Source organism: Dicentrarchus labrax, unplaced genomic scaffold, assembly GCF_905237075.1.
Source record: "Dicentrarchus labrax unplaced genomic scaffold, dlabrax2021, whole genome shotgun sequence".
Lineage (NCBI taxonomy): Eukaryota > Metazoa > Chordata > Actinopteri > Moronidae > Dicentrarchus > Dicentrarchus labrax.
In genome coordinates this window covers 12097561-12125511 of record NW_026136723.1, presented here as the reverse complement: position 1 = coordinate 12125511, position 27951 = coordinate 12097561, and the positions used below count along the sequence as shown (strand labels likewise).

The 27951-nt window shown below is 41.6% G+C and overlaps 1 protein-coding gene across 23 annotated transcripts in view; it reads left to right on the top strand.

Annotated features, from left to right (window-relative positions):
• The window catches only part of adgrb2 (adhesion G protein-coupled receptor B2), a 212352-nt gene that overhangs the window by 56801 nt on the left and 127600 nt on the right, over positions 1-27951 (top strand). For all 23 annotated transcript variants that reach the window (XR_007882303.1, XR_007882301.1, XR_007882302.1 and 20 more), the window contains exon 2: positions 9039-9942. Coding sequence is in view for 20 of the 23 variants with exons in the window: in XM_051390074.1 (XP_051246034.1) it covers positions 9054-9942 (889 nt within the window). In the remaining 3 variants the exon portion in view is untranslated. The remainder of the gene's footprint in view (positions 1-9038; positions 9943-27951) is intronic.

Below are 27951 nucleotides of genomic sequence, written 5' to 3'. Positions count from 1 at the left end.
GGCTGTCCCTTAATAGTGGAGTAAACTCTTAGTCGACGCAGAGTCTAGTCGACGCAGTTTTCATTGTCGGATATTCGCGGGACGACGGGACTGTTGCAACACGGACCTTTTCTCTTGAGACGCAGCACCACTACATGTGCTAACCTGGCTAGCCGCTGCCTCTGGCTGATAAGCGGCCCTGTCTGCTGACTGTACCCAGACTTCGAGCTACAAGTACTGGGGGAGGTTTGTTGACTCTACTGGCACAGGAGCTTCGGACTGCCAGGAGGAGGGGGAGGAGGAGAGGGGGGGAGGAGGGGAGTGAGGCGGAATGAACAACATACAGTTAGGTAGAAGAACAATGGGGCGAGCGGGCAACAGGCTCTTCAGCCTCCTAGTGACAGGGACCGAACACAGCCAATACCATCGGCGGCCAGGTGACTCACAGTTCCGACCAGGAGCAGACATAGTGTGGGTTCAGGCGGAGGGTGAAGGGGGAGGAGAGAGTTGGTTTGTAAGTAACGTTATACATCATCCATCCCATCGATAAGTCCGCCACTATTTGTTTTTGTGAAGTTGGAATTTATTTATTAAGTTTTCTGAACAACAAGACTTGTGTGACGTTATACTGTTATTAGTCTCCTTGCTGGTTGTTCTGACACATTCAGTGTCATTATTGCTTTCTCAATTATGGCTGTCAAAAAAAAAATACTACTAATACTAAATCTTTAACACCCTAACTTTAGCCTACTAATTATTAGCACCGGTCCATAAACCACTACACAGACATTAGTGATGTGTGCAGCATAACTCTTTGACATTAGTATGAGAAGTATATAGCCACAGCATTTAGCCACATTAGCTGTTACCTCTTTATTGTGTGTGTGGTATTGATGTATGACTGTTTCAGTAAGTTCCCATGCATGCAGTAATGTCACTGCAGCACACATCCTGGGACATTTAAACGGCAAAACTAATAACCGTGGTTATAAACTGAGGGAACTCTCTAGTGGAAACAGAATTAAACTTTTAGCTTCTGAAAGAAATGTTTTTAGACAGCTCTGATTGGGTGCGTAGAAGAATCCCCGCGAGCCACTTTCCACTTCATCCATTTGCTTATCCTCAAATCCAGCCATCGTTTATTCACTTATGTGAAATGAATGGGCGTCATTATCAATATCTCCCTGTGAATGCAACACCGATCAATATTGAAATTCAGGTTTGGAACACATTGAATAAATGCTACATGCCAGCAAATATTTTTTAAAGCCTATGAGACCATCTAATAATCAGCTTCAGTGTTTTCCCGCTGAGTACTGAAGAATGATTTTGAAGTATTAAATGAGGTGTGATTTTCTTAGAGCATTATGAGATGACATGTCAATGGATTTTTACCACAATGTCACATTACTAATGGCGTTGTCATTTCTTCTGTTTGTTTATTTAGTACTGAGAATGAAACTGCTGAATAATACAGAGCTGATATGGAAAATTGCATGCACCAAGCTAACTGTTGCTACTGGGTTTTATAATCTCCCAGAAAATGGCTTCCTGATAGTTTTGGCAGCAGTGGTGGTCATTTCTGTGCTGTTTAATCAGTGCTCATATTCATAGCTTTTACTGTCTGTTTCTGTTTTGCTCCTGATTACAGGCCACTTTTTTAAGGGCTCTTTCATTGCATTCTTCCACTCTTCAACGTTCTCCCCTCTTATAATGTCATAGTTCCTCTAATCCATTGCTTCTCCTCGCAGCCTTTTCATTCTTTCCTCTTCACTTACTTCTTAACATCTTATCTTTTCAATTCTTTACATTCAAGAGACCGAACAAAGAACATGTACATGGGTACATGTAGAGCAATGTCAACCATTTTTCACAATAAAGAGTAATTTCAAGATGAAGTGTACTAATTCACTCCAGCATAACAGGGTTGGGCTACCTTTAACCTGCCTTTTCTCCCTCTGTTAGCATTCCACTTATACATTTACTATTCAGCTTTGTTGATTTTAAAAAGTTAACTGAATTCACCAACTGTGATTTGGTGTTCCACCCCGCTAACATTAGTGCCTCGGTTATGGTGTGTGACGTATAGTGACAAAATATTTCACTTTCATCTTGCAGAGCTAAGTGGTTTGAGTTCTAGCCTTTTTTGATTCCTCAGCATAACTATATTGACAACCTGCCGAACTTGATATTTGAATCTGTGAATCATTTTAAAATTGTAGAAGAATTCTGATTCCCCCCCCCCCACCCAAATGCATGGAAGCATAGTACATTTTTACAAAGAGCAGTAAGCAAAAGAGAGATGCAGGTGTTCAAATGATCCGAGATATCAATGTATATTTCACAAGTCGAAACCGCACCAGTGTGAACTGTGCATTTATTATCCCATTTAAATCTCATATATAATCTGTTGACCCACTCCCAATTTAATAATGCATGATTAATTTCCTTTTCAGTTTCATCACACACTTATGATTCATGCCTTGTCCTTCCATCAGCACACGTCACATGTCAAGCTGACATGAGTGTATGAATATGTATGGTTGTGTGTTTGTGTGTGTGTAGCTTAGCCCGGAAGACAAAATGCCCTTTGCTGTGATTGAAGGGTTTAGTAGTGCTGTCTCTTTTCACAGCACGAGATCCTCTCAGCTTGCCTGCCATTTGTTAATAACTGATAAGGCAAAGTGAAGAGCACTGATGGTGCGCTGGAGTGAGCTTGATGAAAGGACAAACAGACTTCTGACTTCTAAAATGTCAACCGGGCTAAATCAATTGAACAACATTAGTTCTTCATACTGGTTTACAGCAAAAAAGATCTTATCGAGATAAAAGACTTAAAACGAAACAGGCATGGACGTGTGTAGATCGGGGTAAATAAATTAAGTTTGACTTTGAGGAAGGCTGATACTTCTAAAGGGGGTGAAGCTGAAGATGAGAAGGGGCAGAGTTGAGGATTTCATGCTGGAAGGCAGAGAGAGAAAGAGGAACACTTCATGACTTGTTAATCAGTAGTGGAGACTCCAAACACTCGGCATCAGGATCCAGTCTTGAATTTTTTAATATATCGAGATAGCATTCGAACGGGTGTGGCATGTGCCCTTGAGTGTGGAATGCACATGGATTAGTTAGTGTGCATTGTTTGGTGTGTGTGTGTGTGTGTGTGTGTGTGTGTGTGTGAGAGAGAGAGAGAGAGAGAGAGCTCATACGAGGACCACATGCTGATCTCCGCTGAGGGCAGCGAATGAGAGAAATACTCTGCATCAATAAACCAGACAATACCGTTCTCTACCACAGTGAATTTAGATGTCGGCTCTAAGAATGGGAGATTAGGGTGGAGGCAGAGACGGGGGATGGAGAAGGAGAAGGAGATAAGAGACGGTGTCATGATTCTCCATCGCAAAACCCTCCCGCAGTGTATTTACCAATACAGAAGCACCCTACCAAGGGATATTATTAAGTCTGTTGCCCAGAAGCTATTCCACTCTATTATTCCACCAGAACATGAAAGTTTACTGGAAGATACTTGTGCTTCAGTGAATGAATAGCTATTCAACTTACACATTTTCATTTAGTTTGAATGTAATTACTAATAAGAATTAAATACTCAATACGTGCCAATGTTCTCTTTGCCGTTGGCATTTCATTCAGACCAGTGGGTCTGCATAAGTCAACAAGATAGCCAGTGAGCAAATATGTCTGTTCTGTACAGCTTACAAAAAATTCAACCCTAACTGGATGTTAAGCCTGAAAACACCTTACATGCGTATAATAAAATGCAAGGGGTTGTGTTGGGGGCATAGTGTTTCATGTACCACTGAGATGATGATTTGCAATCAGGTAGGCCGGTTTGAGTAATTGTTTGATTCATTGCAACAATCTTCTGGTAAACAGTAGAAATATACCCGTCAGAGACAGGTTCAACCGACCAGGAATACAAATGTTTTATAAGTTCTTCTTCAGGGGTGGCATTTTATGCTTTTATTAAAGGTCCAGTGTGTAACACTTCAGAGGATCTATTGGCAAACTGAAATATAAAATATAAAATGAATAGGTATGTTTTATGTATACATATTCACCTGGAAAATAAGAATTGTTGTGCTTGTGTGTTTCCTTAGAATGAGCCGTTTTTATATACAGATAGAGCGGGTCCTCTTCCACATACATTTCTGCCATAGCACTGAATCCTGACTGTATTAGTGAAGTTGTCTCGTTGAAATGAATGAGATGAGTTCTAATGTCGGTCTGAATAAGGCATAAGACCATCTAATGCTTTCACAACATACCATGATTACTGTGTTTATTTTGCTTGTGTTTGTATTGTGCATAAGCTCATATACCTGCTGTATATTGAAGAATGTGATATTCAGCTTCTCATGTAAACTCACTACCAAAGCTGAATTAGGTGAGGCTTCGCCAATGAGAACCTCAGGTCTAATATGTCCATTAAGTAGTCATACATGTTGCCTCTATGGGGAAAAAGTCTGAGCACAGCAAATTTTTCTAAAGATTTTTGAATAATAGTGACAGTTTCCTTTGACAGCAAATACTGACTTTTTGTCATTACAAAGTTTGTATTTTGTTATTTTAAAAGACCCTTTTGTAACAAATGTTTTCTAGCCTGGAGTGATAGGGACTTCTTAATTGTCACCAAACTAAACAGAGTTTTTTGGTTTATTGCAAGACAAGAATCCACCAGGGATAAATTATGGTTGTAATAAACAAGTATTAGGTGTCTAATGTGGGAGTAACACATTGAATATCAACAGTACGAGTTCAGCAGTGCATTTATTTTCTCAAAAGGATGAGATCCTTAAACAATGTCAGTGGGTATTTTTATATTTCAGTCATTTCGAGTGTGGCTCTTTGTGGTTTTACGAGGCATTACAGTGGCAGTTCAGAGCAGCTAGAACTGCAACTGTTGAAGCCTTTCAGCATTTCTGCCAAGACTGTGGGGATTCCAGAGACAGGCACATGGAGAGTAGTATAATTGGTGATCGTTCCCATTTGCTTTTACCATCGGGGAGAGTGTACAGTGTAGCAGTAACAAACATACGCATTCTTTTATCCCAGAATCTATTCGAAATGCTGAATAAATGTTGAGCAGAGCGAGGTCACATTTTTTTTTTTTTACAAGTTTTGTTGCAAGAGGACTTTGCCTCAAAAATCAGTGTGGTTGTCTTGCAACAAAGTTTTGCAAAGTTTCTTTGGAACTATAACACTTAGAAACTTTTTGAGCAGTCATTAAAACTTGATGCTATTGTAATGTATCATAAATATTTAAAGAAATAATCCCTTATTTGGGGACAGTGATACTTTTAGTGCTGTGATATTAGCATGAGTACATATTTGCACGAGTTCTACAGTGAAGACAAAAATCGGATGAGTCATATTGTCACTTCACTGAATTAAAGAATGAAGAGAGAGACAGGGAATGAGGGATATACATATTTTGCCATCCTTGGTGATAACATTAATGTCAAGGTGGAAGGGGGAAGGAAGACATCAAAGCTAATGAATATTTATGGGTGCCCACAGTAAAGTGCTGTTTTAGAGTGAAGTGGGACAGAATGGCCTCATGAAGACAGCACTTTAGGGTCTACTCTTGCACAGACCGTGGGTCTATGAATATTCATTGTTCATTGTCCCAAAAACAATTTGCTTAACGCTTTTGACTTCTTTTCATCCGTAAAATGTGGGTAAGGATTTACCTCTGCATGGTTTGGCCTATAATGCTATCTATCTTCACTTTTGATAGGTCTGAGATTAGATAAATGTTTAATGAAAAAGTGTTAGATTTGTTTTTAAGGTAAAGATATGCTATCTATATGCATCTCCCGATTCAGAGTTCCAATGGGAAAACAGAAATGCTATTTGTCATATTACTATACTATAGAATATAGCATTTCATTCATATTGAATATCTGGATTTAACAGTTCAGTGACATTGTTAGCGGAACATGTGTCACAGGCTGTAGCGCAGTCTGTATGGATGTTATATCACAGCCTATTTTGTTTGAAAGTACGAGAGCGTGTTCAAGTGACAGTCTATAACCCCATCATATGCCAGACAGCATGATGTCCTTTAGCATATTTTCACAACATGCTACATTAGCCTTCCCTCAGCCCAACTGTGCCATGCATTTGTCAAAGTGTCACCGCAGACAGAGCCAGCGCTTTAAAAAAAAAAAAAAAAAAAACTTTATGTCCCGTGTTCCGCGTGAAGAGTCGCATGCGAGAATCCTGCGGAAGACAACGCAATCCAAACGGTGGCAGCGGAGGGAGTAAATGAAAATAGAAAGCAGAAAAGAAACACATTTCCAGGTCAGGACATATAGGATGTTTCTATGGTTACTTGTCTCACACTACTGCCATCTCCCAAAGTAAACACACACAATGGCTTTATGTTGTCCAGTGTTTGTGGTCTGGGTTACGGTAGTATTTTTCGTGCACAGGTGCACATATATCTTATTGTCTTCTTCTCTACCAGCTGGTTTTGCTTCACAAACATGCCCCCACACTTTCACCCAGTTTGCTGAGAAAAATAAATAAGAAGGAAAGACTTTTCTCCATATTCCAGCCAAATTAGCAGCCGTGCAATACTATTCCACTCTAAATATACTCTACTATTTATTCTGCACAGCAGGTGAACTTGTGGTTACAGAGACCTTCCCCTGACCTCAGAGAAACAGATTTAATATCTGCAAAATTGAATGTCTGTGTCCATCAAAAAACCCCAAAACATTTTATGCACTGTAACATCATTCTGAGTCATCATCAGCAGAATGCCTAAAACCTAAAGAAGATTTTTTTTATTTTTCATGGTGAATGATGCAAATAATGCACATATTTTCATAATTCTAATTCTAATGCCCTGCTCCCTCCAGCATCTCCTCCTCCATCTCTCCTGTTTTGGCACCCCCCTCCATCATCTGTCTGCCTTTCATGTGTTTCTAGCTCTCATTAACAGCTCCCTCATGTAAGCCCAAGTGCCTCTTACTGTCCAACCGCTGTGGGGGGTCACCTCTTGACATGGTGAAGTAAGCACAGTTCCTAGCCTCTTACCCAGGCCCCGTGGACTATGTGGCCAATGCTGGAGAGCCTCAAAAGACTTACATAAATCCTGTGAAGTGCAGGCCACTGCTGTGTTTCATTAACCTAGGCCTTAGGGAAGTGGAGTACTTGCTCGAAAGTCACACACGTGCTTCGTTTTTTTTCAGTTGCGTCACATGTTAAATAACCTTGGTCGGTGCTACCAGGGAGACCTATTTGATTAAAGCAGGTGAGGAAAGGAGAAAGCGGTGTGGTGTCTGTTTGCTGTCAGATTTTGGGAAATGTAAAAGGAAACAGCATGGCCTGTCCAAAGCAGTATGTTAGTTTGACAGCAATCCACAAGTGTTTTGCTTCTTCTTTCTTTATTTCAAGCTTCGGCGTGTCACCTATGGTTTCCGAGTGACGAACGCGAAACAGAGTGGTTAAAAAAAAACCTTGTTTTTTTGACAAATATTACGATTGCGATATGATTTACTATTAGTGGCAATGATCTGATTCGCTTCAAAAGAATCATTTTCAGTGGAAAAACACTATTCAAATCTAATTGTGTTCATACATCTAGAGAGCAAGATTTGTAGGCCAGTGCGTCTCTGCAGCACTACAGTAGCGTACTTCACTCTAATGCTATTTTATCACACATTTAACCTTAATCAAAAAATTATAGCTTCTGTGGTTGTATCCATTTAAAAATAGAAGCACTCTAGTATTTCTTTGCACAGAATCCCTTCATTTGTTAACAAGGCTTTTACTGTTTTATGTTAATCAAAGGTAACTCAATGTAAAAATATAGCAGCGCTGTTGTAGATTTAAACAAACTGGGCAGACCAAATAGCTAATGATAAATTAACTGTCTTAGCATCTGTGTTGTAACGTTATTTTACCTGATTAGGAATTCCTAATACTTTTTTTTAAAGAAATTTAAACCTGCATGCATTTTTAATTCTTTATATGACAAGAACTTGACTACACAATAGTAGCATTGATGATAGTTAACGTGATGTTAGCTGTCCAGATACTTTGCTATCTAAGGAGCTGATTGCACTCAAAAAACAAAAATAAATAAACTTTAGCCGGCCTGTCCACAACAACAGGTTGTCATGTCTTAAATTTATTTTGGACACAAATAGGTCAGGCATTGGTTTTGCTAAGCATTTCTTGTATTACAGTATAAAGTTGTGTCTCTGGGTTAGAATTCTGGGTTGCAGAGAGGCATTTGTTGCACGGTGATATTGCAGAGAAAGTTGTCTGGGTATCATGCTATAAGGTTAGTGGTAGAGTGGTGCCAACATTTCCCATCTCCCACATATCCTCTTCAACCTGCGTTTATACAGAACCACTTGAAAATCTCAGGTGATGGAGCAGACACACACTGTGTACAAAAATGTAGTGGGTATTGAAGTAGTTTAGCAGGGAAAATACTAAAACACTATATGCTGTATATGGGTTTTTTTTATTTTTTTTATTTTTTTTGTGTTTGTATTGTGTGAGTCAAAATCAGGCTGTTGGCGGACCCTCACTGTGTCGGTGATGGTAATAGTTTGCCAGAGCCTTGGGGGAGCTGCTCAGCAGGCGATGGTGTGCGTCTGTACGTGTGTGTGCAAGTGCCTGTGTGTTTGTGTGCACATATCAGCAGGAAAGGGTAGAGCATGCCCCACAGTGCATGTCTCAACAGCCAAGTCATCAACCCTTTTAATCCAGCCCAGCAGGGGTGTGTTTGTGTGTTTCTTTTGACAGTGTATGTGTGTGCGGGCGTTTGAAGAAGAACTTTATGAGAACTGCTGCCATAAACTTGGTTATTTTATACTCTGAGGCAAGGCAGACATATTTTCAACCAGACATGATTCTTTGTTCTTGACGGGAATATTGATACGTTAATTTTGTTTGTGTCGTGTTAGTTTTGTCAGGTTGTGTTTGAAGATATTGTCTGATGTGTCTAATGTTGAGCCCCCTCTCTCCCCCCATCCTCCTCTCTCCCCCCCCACCCTCCTCTCTTCTCTCTTCCCCTGCAGGACGAATGTCATAGGATGAACACTGCTGGTGGGGTGTGTCTGTCTGTGCTGTCCTCTCTCCTGGCTGTGGCTGGGGCCCTGGCTGCCGTGTCTGCCCTCGCTCTAGCTCCTCTCTCTGCCCTGGCTGAGGCTGCCTATGGGGTTGCCGATGGCGTCCCCAGCACCGGGGCAGAAGGGGCCCCCTCGCCCATCTCCTCACCATGCTCCAGCCTGGTAGCTGGGGTGCTCTATGGCTCTTTCTCCCTAAGGGAGCTCTTTCCCTCCAGGGCGCCTGGCTGTTCCTGGTCCCTGGAAAACCCAGATCCCACCAAGTACTCCCTCTACCTCCGCTTCACCCGCCACCCTATCATTTGCCGGACACACTCCCCCATGCTCCTTTCCCTTGACCACCACCTGGCCAATCAAAGCTGTCCCCTTCAATTACAGACAGCCACTGCCAGGGATCAGGAAGTCATTGATCTTTGTGGCAGTCAGTCCAACTCAGATGGACCATACTCCTTCCTACAGTTTGATAAGAACTTTGTCCAACTATGTCTAACGAGACATCCATCTGCAGATGAGCCTCAGGTAACTAAGGAATTGCTGGAGCTGAGACTGGTAGAGGTGTTACTCATTAACAATGAGAACTCCAGTCAGTTTACCTGCGGCGTGCTCTGCAGATGGTTTGAGGAGTGTTTACGCACAGGTCACAATGGAGACCAGGAGGTTTCTGACGGAGACGGTTGTGGGATGACCCAGACAGGATGTATCTGTCCGAACCACAACATCATGGCACCACCTATTCCGTTGCTCCCGGAGACACCCCACAGCTTCAGCAATGGTTCGCTGGTTCCAGACGACTGCTGTGTCACTGAGCTGCATTCCAATGAAGCAATCGCCATAGCACCCAGAGATGTCCGACAAGGTAGGATTATGTTAAACAAGCACAGGCATACAACCACATATATAAACAGTTGTTTACTTGTGTACCCAGCGTGCAGTATGAAATAGACAAGAAAAGTTTGCCTTGTTATCCTGGCTTTTGATACCACCTCAGGGAGGTTGCAAGCCTCTGCTTGACAGAGAATTTATTATTTGAATTTTGTTTGTTGGCCTTTTAATTAAAAAACGAAGCAGTTCAAAGGGGGCCCTTTAAACCTTCCATCAAAAGATTTGTAAATGGCTGTCAGAAATTCAGCTCTCTGATCTATATTTTAGAGATTCCCCCATGTGGCCAAGAGGTGTGGCTCGTAGGACTTCAGTTTCCATGCTGCACATTATTGTGTGTGTGTGTGTGTGTGTGTGTGTGAGAGAGAGAGAGAGAGAGAGAGAAACCATCTGTTGACAATGCTAGGATGAGATCACATTTGACAACAATGCACACATAACATGCACAAGGTCATTCATACGTCAATGAATTGAACACGCAGCAGCAATTCCTTTGCACAATAACAAATGGGCATGTGTGCATCTGCATACATTTGTGTGTGTGTGTGTGTGTGTGTGTGTGTGTGTAAGCAACATACATAAGTGTCCGTACAGATATGGACAAGTGCTTGTGCTAAAGCTATCTTAACCATTTCAGCTAATCTCTGCCACCAGAGTATTTACTTTAATGTAACCGTATTAGACTAAGTGAACTTAGATATACGGAGAGACACTGCACTTTGTCTTATAGTTCACTGTATTACATAAAAATGTTCCTTTGGGGGGATTATAGACATGTTTGCAGAGTGAACAGCACTAATTAGGACTTATTCTTATTGCAACACTTGGCCTGCCTTCAACAACACACTAACACACATACTGAGAACTCCAGGGAGTGTCTTACCTAGCTGACGGGAAGGTTAACGTTCTCTGGATTCAAAAAGCAGGGGGGGATTTTATCATCTAATATACTAAGAAAGGGAGAAAGGGAGGGATAGAGGAAGAGTCATGGCGTAGGAGGATGGAGGAAGAGAGAGTCTTTTACCAGTTTCACTTGGACTGATGCACAAAGACAAAAGCCAAACGGATATCGCTGCTGTGTAAATTGATGCCAAGCGTCAGGATGATACTAAACTTATGCCAGTTGCCTGGAAGCTGTGTTGGCTTTTCTACGTCTCACCTCAAAGACATTGATTTTGCATACATATTGGTTAGCGGCTGGTCACCCTACTGTACGAAGGATTACTCGTCACTCATAAAGACCGCTGTGAACCGCGGAGGCCCTTGATTAGCCTGGATAAGTGTGGGCAAGCCTTTGTGTGTAGAAAACTGTTTTCTTCCAAACAATTCCCCTATGGCCTAATTACCCTAAAACATCAGAATTACTGTAAACCCAACATCGCGCTGTCAGAGTGAGAGCCAAAATCTTGCCTCTATCCTGTCCCCCTTCTCTATACACCAAAAGACAAACACCAACGCCTTCGCTGAGTCAGAGACTCTGAGAAAACAAAGCTTAAATGATTGCTTTTTCCATCCCCATTTCTCTGTCTCCCCATCTCCCCCAAAGCATTGCATTATATTGAATCGTACCCCCTTTATCGTGATACGTATTGTATCACCAGAGATAAAATGACAGGAATCTAAAAGCAGGACAAACATACATCACAAGTAAAAAAAGAAGGTGTTTTATGTTCCTTTGTTATATTGATTTGTTAACTTACTTTGTAACTACTGCATAAATCGTGCCCTTATGTTTTGGAATGTCATTTCCCATAGTACATTCACTTTTCCGAGGTCGAGCACTTCAGAAGACTCATTGATTTACAGGTGCCACTTGACTCTTCACTTGAGTGGAAATACGCTGTGCTCGATACAGAGGCTAACCATTTTTACATTTGATCTAGATCATTTCGAATAAGCAAGAAAGATCCAAAGATCCAGAGACATGGGCAGTATGGGGGTATTTCCCTATTTTTATTCAAGAACGTGGTTTTTCTTAAGTTTGATAACATGACTTATTGATTTCATATTCAGAGTCTTAATGCTTTCCCTTGCACTCAAAAAGCCGCTTCTTGCGCTCAGATTTGCTGTGCTTGTGTTCAAACTGGTTGGATACAGGATATGTGTTAGGCTCAGGGGGGCTGAGAGCCGGCCCTGGGCATGGAGAGAGTGCTGGAGATATCTTGTTAATTCAGAAACACAGAGTCATTTTTTAAGTTAATGCAATATGCTTCCGTTCCACCATTCAGATATAAAACCTGAGGTGCTTTACATTGGCGGTCCATGTTGGCCAGGGATCCACTAAACTCGGTCCTTAACCATGAAAGTGACGTTGTTTTCCCGTCTAGCACATCGACGGGAGGCCGCTGTGTTATAGAGGCTTTTTAAGTGTGAGGGCAGGGATTTGAGGGAAAGCATTAAGAATCTGAACGTGAAATCAATAAGTCATGTTCTCAAATTAAAAAACCACCCTCTGAATACTGATGAGAAAATACCCCCATAGGGCAGGGGGTTAATCCGAATAATGTGTCCATTGCTGTGCATGCACTGTACGTGGACGATCATTGTTAGTGCAGCTGTACATGTGATTATTGTTAACAATACCCCTCATCGCAAGGTAATCTTTTGTTTTCTGAAGATTTTAATGACGCATAATTAATCTTTACAAATAGCAATTAGCAAATAATACACTTTTTTTTATCTGGAATGTGTTTTTGCCTGAAAACTGGATGGACTATAAAAAACGCACATTTTTTCTGGACTATGCTCAGCACAGGCTTTATCTTCCAATTGTGACTGTGGCTGTGATGGACAATAGTCTATTATACCAACTGACCTTGACTAAGCTCATTGTATTATTTCTGTGTCTGAAAAACCCTCTGCAGGGCTCTCTGAGGGAGGGTTTTCTTGAGGATAGTGTATCTTTATTATGGGTATTACAGGTACAGTGACCAAATTACACTTCGCATGGCATTAGATGACCTTAAGAGACATCATTTCTCTGTGCAGCAATCTGTTTGTCCTACATCCTCCCTGTTAGAGGAGAAAGAGATCTTTTTTATTTTTTTAAAGTAATGTAAATGAAGAAGTAAGCTTAATGAAGGTTTGCTCTGTGGAGTCTGTATTGTGACATTATATTTTGTATATGTATATTTTTTATTTTAGCAAGAGGTCCTTGGTATTTGTCCATCAAATATATGAATGTATTTCACTAAACAGATTTAAATCACATATCTTTGTAATACACAGTTAAACAAATATAGTCTCATTTCCATATAAATTGGGTATTATGGGGCAATGCAATCTGTATTATGCTATATAAAACAAATTTGCTGTTTCTGTTGCACTTATTCACTTAGTGAAAGTATCTGTCCCTGCATATATTTGGCATGGTTAGACATCACATCACGTTGTGTGCACGTGTATCTGTCTTTACAACATCACTCTGGCATGTTAAATAAGTTCTGAAGCAGAACTCTTTTGTATTGGACAAGCTGCTAATTCCATGCCATATAAGTTTATTATATTGTACATCTGGCCAATGTGCATGGCAGGCTTGACTGCCAGATTTTCGGTTTCAGGAAATTTACACAAATTGGGAAGAACATCCTTACCCAGCCTTCTAAATAACATTCAGAACAATAAAAAAGGCTTTTACTTAGCTGTGTCTTGTTAATTCTAAAACATTGCACTTGCACATGAACTACAATGCATAAATACATAGATGACCAGCATTCAGCACATTCATGCAGTAGAGCACTATGGCCAAATTCTTCACATTTTCTGTAACTTCCCTGCTCATGATGCAAGTCTCAGAAACTGCATTTAATCACACAAACATGTGCACGCACTCACACAAACACACACATTAACTTTTTGAGCTTCTGAGATGGTGACTGAATATCAGATCTTTTAGAAATACAAAAAAGAAAGAAAAACGTTAGATCCCCTGGTTCTCCTGTCAATCAAACCCCCCCATGCCATCAGCCCTAACACAGACACACATCATAACTGACATGGAATCAAACAAATATACCCCTGTGTATCACCTTCTCATTTTCACTAATTTTCTTCTCCTCACCATGGTAACATTTTCATTGTATTGATCTCTGCGCTACCTTTCCCTCCCTCCCGCTTCAAAAACCTTCATTTTCTTTTAGCCCAAGCAAACCAGTAACGAGAAATTCAGCTGGTGGTTGATTTTCCGCCAGACTCCTCCGCCTGTTTGTTTGTGTTGTGCCAGAAAAATTACCCTTACTGTTTTAACACATGCGGGTATTAATAACTGAAAGAAAATGTGTGACAGTGATTATTCACCGCGTTTATTAGGTGCCTTGTAATTAAGGGTTTTTATATGTTCCTCCAGACATGATAGTCAGTTTGAAAGCAATCACCAAACCCCCCTTCGGTCCTGAAACGGAAATGATTTTGTCTGCATTTGTAGTTCTGTCCATACTGTCTGTGTTCTGGTAAATACCTTCAATGGAAAGATTAGATCAGAGGCAGATTTGCTGCATGCTTTATGCCAGAAAAATGTCTCTACGTGTGTGGATAGAAAAGCCAGAGTGCTGTATGTGGCTAAGGTAATGGTAAAATAGTCACAATGTATCCTTCACTAGGTCTAGGTACAAAAGAGTACACCTGCACAGCCAGTTCTGTAGTGCCACCCGCAGGTCAAAGTTCTTCTATGTAATATCTCAAAATCTTGTTTTTTTTTTTTTTGACATCCATGGATCGTGTGTGTGTGTGTGTGTGTGTGTGTGTGTGTGTGTGTGTGTGTGTGTGTGTGTGTGTGTGTGTGTATCAGATGGATTTTGGGTAATTAAGATGGTGAATGTATGTATCAGAGGTCTGAGGGAGAGCCTTGTGCTCGAAACGTCACTAGCTGATAAAATCCTTTGATCTGTTTGTATCAACTCATAACAGACATCCATGGTTCCCAGACAGTGTATCCTACTGATGGTGGGGATCCTCTGATTTTTCCTTTATTGGCGCCAAAATGTCACATTTGTGGTTTTGAGTAAAATGTTTTGACAGCAATTGGATGGACTGCCATGAAATGTGGTAGTAGTCAATACCAATACCAGTAAAATTCCACGATTCATGATAATCGTTTTTTTTTGCCCCCAATGCCCATTTAATATCTGCTGATACTCCTGATCCAATACTTGTATTTTCCTCAATAATACAGATGAGTAGCTCTGCATTGTACTTAATATATTAGTATTAGTGTAACCCATTATATATTGAATAACCAATAAACAAAGTCGGCTATAAAATAGCCTAACAAACTCTCTTTCCTGATGTTGTGGATCTTGTCTTGTTACTGTCTAGAGATAATTTCTCTCTCCCTTTAAAAGTGTCCTGCAGTGTTTGTTGCTCCAGTGCAGGCTTTACCTGAGTTACCTGAATGGAATGTACTCTGCTCAGTGTTTATTTTCCTTGTCTGAACATCTTCTGCACGGATTTCATTAATAAATTACTCATATGCTTTTTGTTTGCTGGGCTTTTGTTGCATGGTGAGTATGCGCCTCCACCGTTCTCTGACTCGCCTCAAAGCAGCAGCTCAGCCCCGCACACGGCGGTGTTTCACTGTGGGTGGGGCTGAACTTCTGCGTGTGCACACACACACACACACACACAGCACAGTGACAGAGAGACGGAGGAGAGAGTTGACGACGGAGCACTGTGCACGGAAGTTTCCAGAGTAAATCACCTGTACAGCTACACTCGCCGGCTTCAACATATTCTTCCGCCTGTTGTATTTACAATGCATGTAGGCATATATAATGCAGTGTCAGGTCCGGGAAAATGACATCCTCGACATCTTTGGTACCTACGGTACTGCATGAAAACAAGGAGCGTAGAATTTTGGCACCAAAGTATCTGTTCTCTTGCCATCCCTAGTGCAGACATTCACTGCCAACACTTTGTTTTATAACCAGATACCTGCGAAACCATGTTTAGGGTTAAACATGAACTAATAAAGTACATGTAAGCATGCTAACACGCTACGCTAAAGGTTGTTAGCATTTACCTCAAAGCAATGCCGTGCCTACATAGCCTTGCATAACCGCTAGCATTGCCGTGAACTCTCCGTTTTGTTTTCTTTCATGTTGTTAAAAGGAGGTGAAATTGATTCTATAATTGAGCAAACAGTACAGAGTGGCTTGGAGTAGTGTATAGTTCTATTAAGATGTAGATGATCAAAGCACACACTGGTAGTGTTGGCTTTGTGATCTGGGCCAATTCTAAACTATGATTCATCCATACAATGATGTGATGCTGATGAAAACAAGTTTTGCCTTTATCAAATAGTTATCCAATGTTTATGTGTTTATAAACTGCGTTTGATACAGTTTTATACAGTACGCTGGCATGTAGTCTTACAGTACTGTTGGATCAAGAGGGATCAAGCATTTGTGCTTATGTACTGACATTAATGTGATCATGTTGCCTGCATGCCTGCCGTCCACAGCACTAGTAGCATAGAAGTGAATATGTCACCATGATGGATGAAGCCCTCTTTCTCCTGGTGATTGAGAACTATAGAGCATAAGGGGTTATGATCTGGACCAAGATATGGAGCACCTTAGGGTGTCACCCCATCACTCCTGCCCCATTCACCAGCAGCTTTTTAACTAATCTTATCGAGCTAGTATCAGCTGTTAGAGGGTGTAAAGACGTCTCATTTGGGCAAGGAATATCTTTATATAGAGTATGGAGTCAACACCGTTGTTCTCAATCATTAATCAATCTTTCATGGGAAAATTACACCATCTTCTATGTGCTGGCTCATCCATCATGCTGCCATAGCCGCCATTGTTTTCCTTTAATTGAATTAGTTGGCCTGCACACATTAACCTGTGGCTGAAAGTGGAAGCTTTCCTGTAAAGTTTGTATGTTGCTATGTTCCCACTCTGGTAATCATGGTATGATTTGTAGTTTTAGGTATTAATACTGCAGAGTTTAACTTTTAAACCACCTTGAACTGACTTTGCTGTTTTACAGAAGATTAGAATATTTGAAATATAACAAACCAGGTTAAGTTACCTCAAGATAGGTAGAAACATAGGGGTGTAAGAAAATATTGAAAAATATAATATCACAATGTTTTGTGATATTGCATCAATGGGTTTCACAGCTTTAGATAGAAAGGGACATGGGAAGAGAGAGATGGAACGACATGCAGCAAAGGGCCATAGGTTGGACTGGACCTCTGGGGTAAGGACTCCAACCTTAGTACATGTGGTGCAAGCTCTACCAGGTGATCTTCCACCTAATCCTATTTTAACTGTAGAACTGTAGAAACATGGCGGTTCAACGTGACAGTAGAAGAGCACCAGCTCCTTCTGTAGATAGAAATGGCTCATTGCAAGGAAACAAAAACACAATGATTCTTATTTTGAGGGGATTATACACTAGTTATGAAAACATACCTATGAATATTACAGTCCATTTATGCCAATAGATCCTCCTAAATGTTCTATTGGACCTTTTAAGTGGCTGAAATGTCCACTGCCTCCAATACATGTGCAGTCTGGCTTTGTGCTGTCACGACTCATTCAGGTCACGGCTGTAATACCCACCAGCAGTGTTTCGGATTCAGCAGTGCGAGGGCAGCCAGACTTGTTCTCGACTGCAGTGTTTTTCTTTCTCTTTTATTTTATGTTTTTTTACCGACTTACGGTAAATAAGAAGGGGCCATTCATCAGCTAGAGAGTTGAATTGTTTTAATTTTTCTAATAGCCCAATACCATATTTTGTGAATAAATCTTAACTCCAATCTACATAATAAAACACTTTCCTGCTATAAAATGTGTAAAAAAAAACCAGCATCTAAGCCTTTCTATTATATTATGTGCTCAGCTACATCCCTGCCTGTATGTCATATTGCAGGCACAAATAATTCAGTTTAGGGCAAGTCTGCACATAATATTGCCATCTAAATCACTATGAATAAGATTTCCTCTTCCTGGACCTGTCTTGATTCAGGTATATGGCCCATTGTCAAATTACCCCACAAGTAGGTCTTGTAGCAGGACACCTGCCTCAGTCTCTTGACAGTCACACCTCCCTGTGGTATGCTCCCTGCACACACACACACACACACACACACACACACACACACACACACACACACACACACACACACACACACACACACACACACACACAGCGGTCATTGGGAATTCTCCTAAGCATAGATATATGGTGTGGATTGTGTTTTAAAGGAGGGAGGCATGGGGGGGGGACTGGGATTTGGCTGGGACTCTTGGGACCAGATCACCCTTGCATTGAGCAGAAGCCAGTGGTCCATCACTTACAAAAACACTGTCACACACACACACACACACACACACACACACACCTACACACACCTGCACACACACACACACACAGGCAGCTCATCCCTTCCTCATGGAATACTATCTGCTTCCTGGTAATTAGAGCAGAGAGAACTGTGTGTGTGTGTGTGTGTGTGTGTGTGTGTGTCTTTAGCGGCATGAGTGAGAGAGGTGTTTATTTTCACACTGTGTTGGCATACAGCAGTACATACAGGTGTTTTAATAACCCTTAACTCTACCAACACACACAACAAGTGCACACACAGTGAAAAATGCACACAAGCCACTGTTGATGACAAAGAGTATGATGTATCCTCTTAGTATTTATTACACATGCAGTTCTTAATGACAAATTTCTAAAGTTAAATTCAAGCCAACAGGCACGAACTTCAACGACAAAATCATCAAATTCAATATTCCCTCCTCCATCAACCTCTGCCTGTTTTCACACATATTGAATAAACAAGCTTAGTGGGGACATATCACACACCATGTCGTGGTTCCGGGACCAATGCTAGACCAAGTCTCTAGGTTGTCAGATACTTAACACACAGTTTCTATTCATACAATGATGTAAGATGTGCTATGGGGCGTCGTGAATGTCCCAGAATAGAGTGATATTTTATCAAAAGTAACATCCCTATGAACATTAAAATCTGTCCGAATATCCTATTACCATTATGTTTCTAGATGCATTTAAAAACCAGCTTTTTTACCTGCTTAAGGGCATAAAAGCAACAAACGTGAGTTAGAAATATTCTAGGAGTAAAGTTTAAGTGCTAAACATGAATGTACCTGTTGATTAGTGTCTCATGGACTCAAAGTTTCAGTCATCTGCGTCTCTAACAAGACAGCATGCTGGGAGCTTTCCACAGGAATGACAGCATCAGCTGCATTCATGGTCATCGCAAACACAAAATGAAAAACAAGTTTAAGTCCGATGTTATCACTGCATAATATTTAGTTACACTAATGCATGTTCTTAATGACAAATTTCTAAGTTAAATTCAAGCCAACAGGCACGAAACTTCAACGACAAAATCATCAAATTCAATTCCCTCCTCCTCCATCAACCTCTGCCTGTTTTCACACATATAATAAACAAGCTATCTGCTTCCTGGTAATTAGAGCAGAGAGAACTGTGTGTGTGTGTGTGTGTGTGTGTGTGTCTTTAGCGGCATGGGTGAGAGAGGTGTTTATTTTCACACTGTGTTGGCATACAGCAGTACATACAGGTGTTTTAATAACCCTTAACTCTACCAACACACACAACAAGTGCACACACAGTGAAAAATGCACACAAGCCACTGTTGATGACAAAGAGTAATTGCGTGCCGTGCGGTACAGTCACTGTGATTTTTCCCAAAATGAATGAAGCAAAACTGCATGTGTGTGTGTGTCTGTGAAGGATTGCTCAGGGTGACTGTGGCAACAGGATTAGTATTCTGTGCTCATGAGCTATGGCTTTCTCCCTGAGAGCACTGAGCCCCTTTATGCTCCGGCAAAGTCCCCTGCACGCACACACACACACACACACACACACACACACACACACACACACACAAATTCACAAACATACACACCTTGTCATTTATATCCATTCCTGTTTTCTCAACAGATCTCTGCAGATCATTATGGATTGGTATACAGTACACTGTCTAGCCTTGGCTGCATTTCAGAGCAGCACAACACGGGCCAACTTCCTGTTGATGCTATTAAAAATGTCATGAATCAAAAATATGGGAAAAATAATAGTGTGTACCTTGCAATAAACAGACCTCTTTGTCCTGTTGTATCGTGCAGAGGCAACACCTCACTGGGAAAATAATGTTTTTTTCTTGTAGATTGTGGACACATTTCAGTTTAAGCATGCTTATTTGACACTTACATGTTCTACTGTACCACATACTATCTCCCACAGCAACCATCTGCGTATAAAGTAAACGAATACAGTGATTCAGATTCAGTCAAATGTGGAATACTTTAGATCTTAGTTTCAACAGATACTAGCTTAAAACATGTATGTAATTTGCTCAAATTTGAGTCAGGGCTGAATTTTCCAATTAAAGCCTTCATGTTCTATAGGAAGACCTGTTGGTAAATGTATCCAATTTTCAATATCTTTCCTCTGTATATATCTATCAGACAGGTATCTGGCGTTCTTTGTCATTACAGTGCATCAATATGGAATATGTGACTTCATATGAGAAGATGTGCAACATTTCAACTTGTATTCCCTACTAAAGACAATATTTCATTTTTAAAAAAAGACAATTGCTGGAACAGTTTATCCTCATTTTCTCATAACAAGTCTAACTTGGTCTACCCACAGCATACTCTAATATATAACATTTCTCAATACTCATACATAGGCCTAACTACCTGAATAAAACACATCACTGATTGAATGAAAATTGTAATTATTCCCAACAAAATGAGATCACATATCTGATTGATGTTTACAAAGACATTGGAACAACCTCAGATAGCAACCTGCAGAATGTGGAAATAACTACCTTTTCTTTAGAGCAACTGCAAAATAGAAGGTGAATACATACAAAGTTACTGACGGTAGGAGAGAAATATTGAAGAACTATAGACCACACACGCATGCGTCAAACACATTCACACACAGCATATATACAGCATACACTACAGTACAGCAGTATCTATTCCGCTGCTCCAAACCCCTTTAGATCCCAGGGGATTTAACTGGAAGAGGGTATGGGATGAGGGCCAAAGGTTGGCTCGGAATTAGGTCCATCAGTCTGTCTGCACCTAATGAAAGTTGTATGATGTTAAGAGGAGAGCGGAAGAGTAGATTTGTGAGCAGGATATTTTAGAAGTAGAGTGGAAGTTTGGAGCGACATGCGAGCGGGAGGAGTGAAGTGAAGCGAGGGGGATGTGGTTAAGGCACCAGTGGGCCAAATTAGCTAACCTCTAGAGACCCCCCGTTGCATACCCGCAGTGGGAGAATGTGCGCTTTGGCGTGTGTATGTGTGTGTGTGTGTGTGTGTGTGTGAGGGGAAAGAGCATGAGTGCATATAATGTGTGTGTGTGTGCGTGTGCGTGTGAATGAATAGATGACAAAAAGCCTTGGAGCTTCAGACTGTCTCAGAAGGCTCATGGAGCTCTAGAGTGGTCGTAGAGCAATTTGATGATAATGGAGTACAGAGATGTATTACCGCAGCACACACACACACACACACACACACACACACACACACACACACTCATACAGTCTATATCCCTCTCTGGCCCACTGACTCCTAGTCAAGCTCCAGTGGCTTCATGTGATCGATTAACTGCAGAAAATAGACGGGCATCCCATAGTGCAGCTGTGCCCACGGTCATGTGATACAATCCCCGCAGGCCTGCCGTTTCGTGTGTGTGTGTTCTTTTGTGCGCACAGCATTTCTTTGCTAAAGTTCCAGTGGCGTGATGATTTAAAAATATTGTAATTACAAACCAACCATGCAAATTCCTGTGACAGCTTTGACATTTTCTGTGAATGTCAGTCATTGTGGTTTATAAAAAAAATATGTTTGTGCGACACTGATTTTCAAACACGAACTGCTGCGTTGTTGTTTTATCAACAATGACATGTTGTGCGAGCACATCGTCGGCATGCAGAGCAAAGCATTTGATTTGTGAGAACCGAGTGATAGTTCACCTGTATGAAAAGATCCTTTTATTTCACTGCTTTGCACAGGCAAGCAGCTGTGTACCGCAGCTCCAGTGTGTGGCTGGAAAACAGGCCACAAACTAGGAGTCAACAACAGGCTGAATTTGTGGACAATGGACTTGATGATGATTTAACTCATGAAAAACAGATGCCTTTATATTCTATTTTTTCGTGGCAAAATGGCTCCAATGTGACTTTTAAAGAGACATCACATGCCTCATTCAGTGGTTCTTACCAAAATGTCTAGTGTGAGGCCTTGAGGTGTAAAAGCTGAATTCTGAATTTTTCATTAAATAACATTAATGTGTGAAATTGTCTGCAGGAGCTTGTATTGTCTCGGTTCTCATGTGTGCTAGTAGGGGATGAGTTGCAAACAAAACGGGGACCCAGTAATAAAAACATTCCTCCATACCTCGGCTAGTGGTCATAAAGTCCACAGACTTCCTTTTAAATATCCAGTAGTTTATTTTCTGACTCAGACTTCATGTCACAAATTGTGCATCATATCAAACCTGATATAGTGCAATATAAAGTAGCATGTAGATTTTCTACTTTTAACTCAGTTGTTACACAAACTTGTATCTTTTTCCAGTTATTTTTCATTTCTGGCTTAGACTTTACTTATTATTTACGGTTAGCCAAAACTGTCAGACTGATGGAATGGAACTGAAGCAGGGAATAAACTATATGATATTTAATAATGCTAAGTTCAATTTTGTTTCACTGTAGTCACTTAGTTGAGCTGGTAATGCACTCAGCTTTTAATTCACCACTATATCTATTGATTGGTTTGTTACATCTTGTTGCAAACATCCACTGAGTCACTGAGAAATGTAAATGACTCCTTATGTGAATGGGTTTTGGCCTCCTTTAAAGAGCTGCTAATCTTAAAGACATTATAGAAGAGCTCTGGCACACAGTGCTTGTCTAAATGATGTGGAAAAGACCGGTGTGTGAGCTCATCAACTTAATATGCAGTAACAAATCGATAGAGAGAAAAATGTTAACATAAACAAAACGATATATGGTGAATCGCAGGGCTTCTCTATAGGTTCAGTTTGAGTGCATGTGCTCCACTTATGATTCAATCGCGCGTGGGAAGTTACAGCATGGCGACCCATGTGGTACACAACTGGCCACCTGAGCCCACAGCAGTTACTCTGCGGTGTGCGTACTCGCCCTCTGTGCAAGCATGCACACCATAAAGCATGTGTGCATCCCCTACCGTATGTGCGCACGCAGGCATGTGAGGAGATGATCTAACTCGCCGAGCGATCAAGAAGATTTACAGCAGCAGTATAATTACCTCTTGGTACAGTACTGAGATTTAGTGTGCGTGGGACCTGCCACCTCTGAGGTGGAATGATACTGAAAGCGCTGTAGCAGTGGTTATCTAATGCTATTTTGAAGGTGCAGCTTCCATCCATTTTCCAGGAGTGAGCTGATGGTATTGTCACCAGGAGAGTCATACCGAGACAGACAGGGAGTTACTGATACCAAGCAGCGACGGGTATGACAGATAGCCTGCCATTATGTAAATGCATATTTTACATCCCAGGTTTACATCACATTATCAAGACAAGATTCATTTTCCGTGCTGTTGCTGCCGCGTTCAGGGTTCAGCGTATAGGCTTGTATGTTGATGTCGCCCCGAGCGCCCTCCGTGTTTGATCACGAGGTTGATGCATGGTACAGCCATGCTTACTTTCAGGTTGTCACCCACACCTCCTCTCTTTACCCGTAAGATGTCCTTCACGATAAGTGTCACAGGGACACTCTTCCCCCCTGAAATGTCTCCTCTGGGGAACTCATTTGTGTTCATCTGGCTTGACGTGAGGGGAATCTGTTTGCCAGACGCAGCCTTACATGATAGACAAGGCTATTTATCCTAATACAGGAAGGGAAGCTTCCCAAACACACACACACACACACACACACACACACACACACACACACACACACACATATTCCGCAACATTCAGAGATTTGTTCACTCATGCAAACCACCACAATAAGCCATAAGTTATAATGAAATCACCCCCAGTTATGGAGATGTTTTGTTGTCTGCTGTTACTCTGCTGTTGGTTTGTTGGGAGCCGGTCACTGTGGTGCTCACACATTTGTTCTAAAAGCAGCAAGTAGATAATACAAACTCCCACGCACACACCCCACAGCAGAGAGCATGACCGTGTGTACATATGCCAGTGTGTGCCCACAGTATGTACCTACTTGTGTGTGTGTGTGTGTGTGTGTGTGTGTGTGTGTGTGTGTGTGTGTGTGTGTTTGAGAACAATGCATTATCCATTGTGTAAAGTGAAAGTAAGAGGGAGTAAAAGAACTGTGGTTCTCCTCCTGAGGCTGGGTCTCGCTGGATAGTGATGACACCCAATGAAATACTGCGTTATCATAGAGAACATACATACACAAACACACATGAGCATGCACACACATAAATGAATACACACCCCCCAAGTAAGCAAAAAAACACACAATCGCACAAGCTCGAAACACAGAGGGAGACATAATCTGGCAACACAGTGAAGGAGGAACACAATAGCTTGGCATGGAGGTGGGCACGTGTGTGTGTATGTGACAGAGAGAGAGAGAGAGAGAGAGAGAGAGAGGGGGATGGTGTGTGTGAGTGAGCAGACATGTGACAGCATCTGCTTCCAGTAGCCACAATAAACCCCTCCCCTCTCCAAAAAAGTGACATAGACAAACGGACGTGTAGCTCTGACCATTGAGTGACAGTCGCTCGTGCCCTTGCTAAGTCAAAGTTACTTCAAACAAGTCTGACTAGCGTCTCTCTCTCTCTCTCTCTCTCTCTCTCCCTCTGCCTCTTGCTCTCTTTTTGTCAGCGCGCATTAGCATCACCAGCCGGTGTGTGGCAATTAAATATATCCCTGGGCAATGAGGCCCTATTTAGAAATCATTACAAGACAAGGAAATCTTGCCCCATGAGTTTAGCAAAAACACATGGGAAGCTTTGTACGTGTACGTGTGTGTGTGTGTGTGTGTGTGTGTGTGTGTGTGTGTGTGTGTGTGTGTGTGTGTGTGTGTATGTGTCTGTCCATGTGGGTGCTTGTGTGTGTGTTCCTATACCTTCAACATCCGTCATTGTGTTGCACTCATCCATGGCTCCTTGCTTCCAAGATAACTCTCCCCCTTAGACGGTCTCCAGCAGTGCTGTGAAAACTCCCGTCCCTCCATCCCTGCCTCCCTCTCTGCATGCCAACTAGAGATGATATCATCTGAATGGGAGTCTAATGGACCAGTGGGGGAGACCCATGGTCAACTACATATTTGCTGTGTGTGTGTGTGTGTGTGTGTGTGTGTGTGTGTGTGACAGAGCTCAAAAATGGATATCAGGGTGTGGTGGTTTAAGAAGCGCTCAAATGTGTTTTCATATTCTCATTACCGATGTCCTTGACTGGGCACTGTGTGTGTGTGTGTGTGTGTGTGTGTGTGTGTGTGTGTGTGTGTGTTTGTGTGTGTGTGGGTGGGTGGGTGGGTGGGTGTTGGTGGGTGTGTGTGTGTGTGTGTGTGTGCGTGGGGGGGGGATTGTTTTATATGCGTGTCTCTGCATTGTTTAGGATTAGTGGGATTAGTAACCTGTCACATGCAGACATGTTTATTGTCAAATCAGTCTCCTCCTCTTTTTACTGTCTACTCTTATTGACCTATTATTTCTTTGTAAAGCATGTTGCATAAAAGGCACTGTGTATATGCAGTACATATATATTCATCATTGGGTCACTTTGGTATAAAACTAAGAGAAAAAGAAAGAAAAGAACAAAAAGACATAAAAAGGTCTCCACAGTCACCAGTTTGCCTCCAATTACAGACTTTTCCATTAGAGAGGTTGTTGTGATTCCGAGGTTTTTCTGACTCTTTTTGCACTTCAGATAAACATGTTATGCTTAATTGTCAGAGCAATGTTGAATAATGATCCCATTAGGTTTTTTTTAAATTATTGTGAGTCGGCCATTAGTGTTGTATTGCTTTTTTTTTTCTCAACAGTACGGTAATCTGCATATCTAATGTGATGTTTGGAGGAGTGAACTTAATCACTAACAATTCTGCCTAATGTTTCAGTGAGCCAGTGTGCATGCTATCATGCAAATGAAGAGAACTTTCATCTAATAAATGCACAACAAAGAGATATATTCAGAAAGAGGATGGAAAGTTAAGGGGGCTACAAACAATCCATATATAATGTACATACTCAGGCATGAATACTGTTAAAGTTTATGATGCATGTGAATTCATTAATATATAAATAACGTGACAAATAAGTGGATGGGGAAAAAAAAAAATCACCTTGCTTTTTTGTTCTGCAGGGGACATAAAGCGAGGTATGTTTCCTTGGTCTTGCAGGAAATAAATGCGCTTGGGATTTATCGACACACTGGCTGTTATAAGCCTACTGTCACACTACAGCAGTTACCCATGGCGGATTTAAGACTCAGGGAAGAAGAAACACTCTTAGTCTCCATCTCAGTCTCGTTTTCCTTTTCTTTCGCACCCTGCTGCAAGTACTTTTATGCCACTGCAGCCAATTCTCACTCAAATGTGGTCAAGTGGAACTGGATGGGCATTTTGCAACGCAAATTTTGTTAAAATTCTTCAACAGGGGCATCTACATCTGTGCCAGACCCTCTAATCCCAACCTATAATTTCTGTTGATGGCAACCCACTTGGCACAGAGCCACAGCTTCTCTCTGCCCTGCCTGTCAGTCCCATGTGCACAGCTGCCTTGAAATTGCGTTTTGTTTATATGATGGTAAAATATTCATAGAGAAAAATAGCTGTGGAAGCTGTCCATATAATCCCCCATAAACTGATGGCTAAATCCATCATACACACACACACACGTGCACACATAAATGCACCTACGTACCCGTGCAATGAGAGCTGACACCCTCAAGGGCACAATGAATTGAATGACAGCAGCATCCGCATGTGTCTACCCTTAGTGCCAAACATCTTGCTTATACACCACCAGATATGCACGTACAGATGCCCATACACACAACGTGCATGCACACACACACACGCACACACACACACACACACACACACACACACTCACAACTACCAGATGGATGCTGCGGTTTGGGAGTCTGTATCGATCGACACTCGTCAGCATGTCCTCTATAACAAGCACTGTCCCCGAAAGCGCTGCAGCAAGCCTGTCAGGGAGAGAGACACAGAAAAAAAGTGTGAGAGAGAGAGGGATGTGATGTACCTGTGTAAACAGTATAACAGTCTGACAGGTGAGTGACCACTGATCAGCCAAAACAGACATTGATGTGTGGAGAATATCATCCAGAGGTAGCCGCTAGCATCTTTACCCACACTGCATTGCCACAAGGCAAAGCATCCTAATTTGTTCAAGACCTTTTTTTTTTCTCCTCCTCTGCAAAGCATGCTTGAAGATTATGAGCAAGGGCAGAGTGGCTGAAACTGAAGCACAAGCCTGATGATAATGATGAAGTATCTAGCCACCCGGCTAACGAGAGCCCAGATCTGCCCTGAGTCTGCCTGCTATGCAAATTTCTCTCACACCAGCAATGAATCAAAGGCGCAGCAAACCAATGTTTCTCTTCACAGCACTTTAGCAAAGCCATCATTCACAAAGGACACGCCAAAGGCACGCACACTCTGGCACGCACGCAAACATACACACACACAGAAACATACACACACAGAAACGGGGTCGGCTAACTTCTGCACTTCAGCCGTGCCACGCATCAAACCACTTTTTTTGAGCTGGGTAAAAATTCCATGTACGTAGCTACTAATTATTTGAGTCATTTGAATCCATGCGCATGAGTTTGTGTGTATGTATGCGTGTGCGCGCCTTTCTGTTGGTGTGACACTTCAGAGCATATTGGCCTCTAACATTGAGTCGACAATAACAAGGCTCCGGAGACAAATTCCTCTAAGTTGATGTTCTTGGCAGAAAAACACA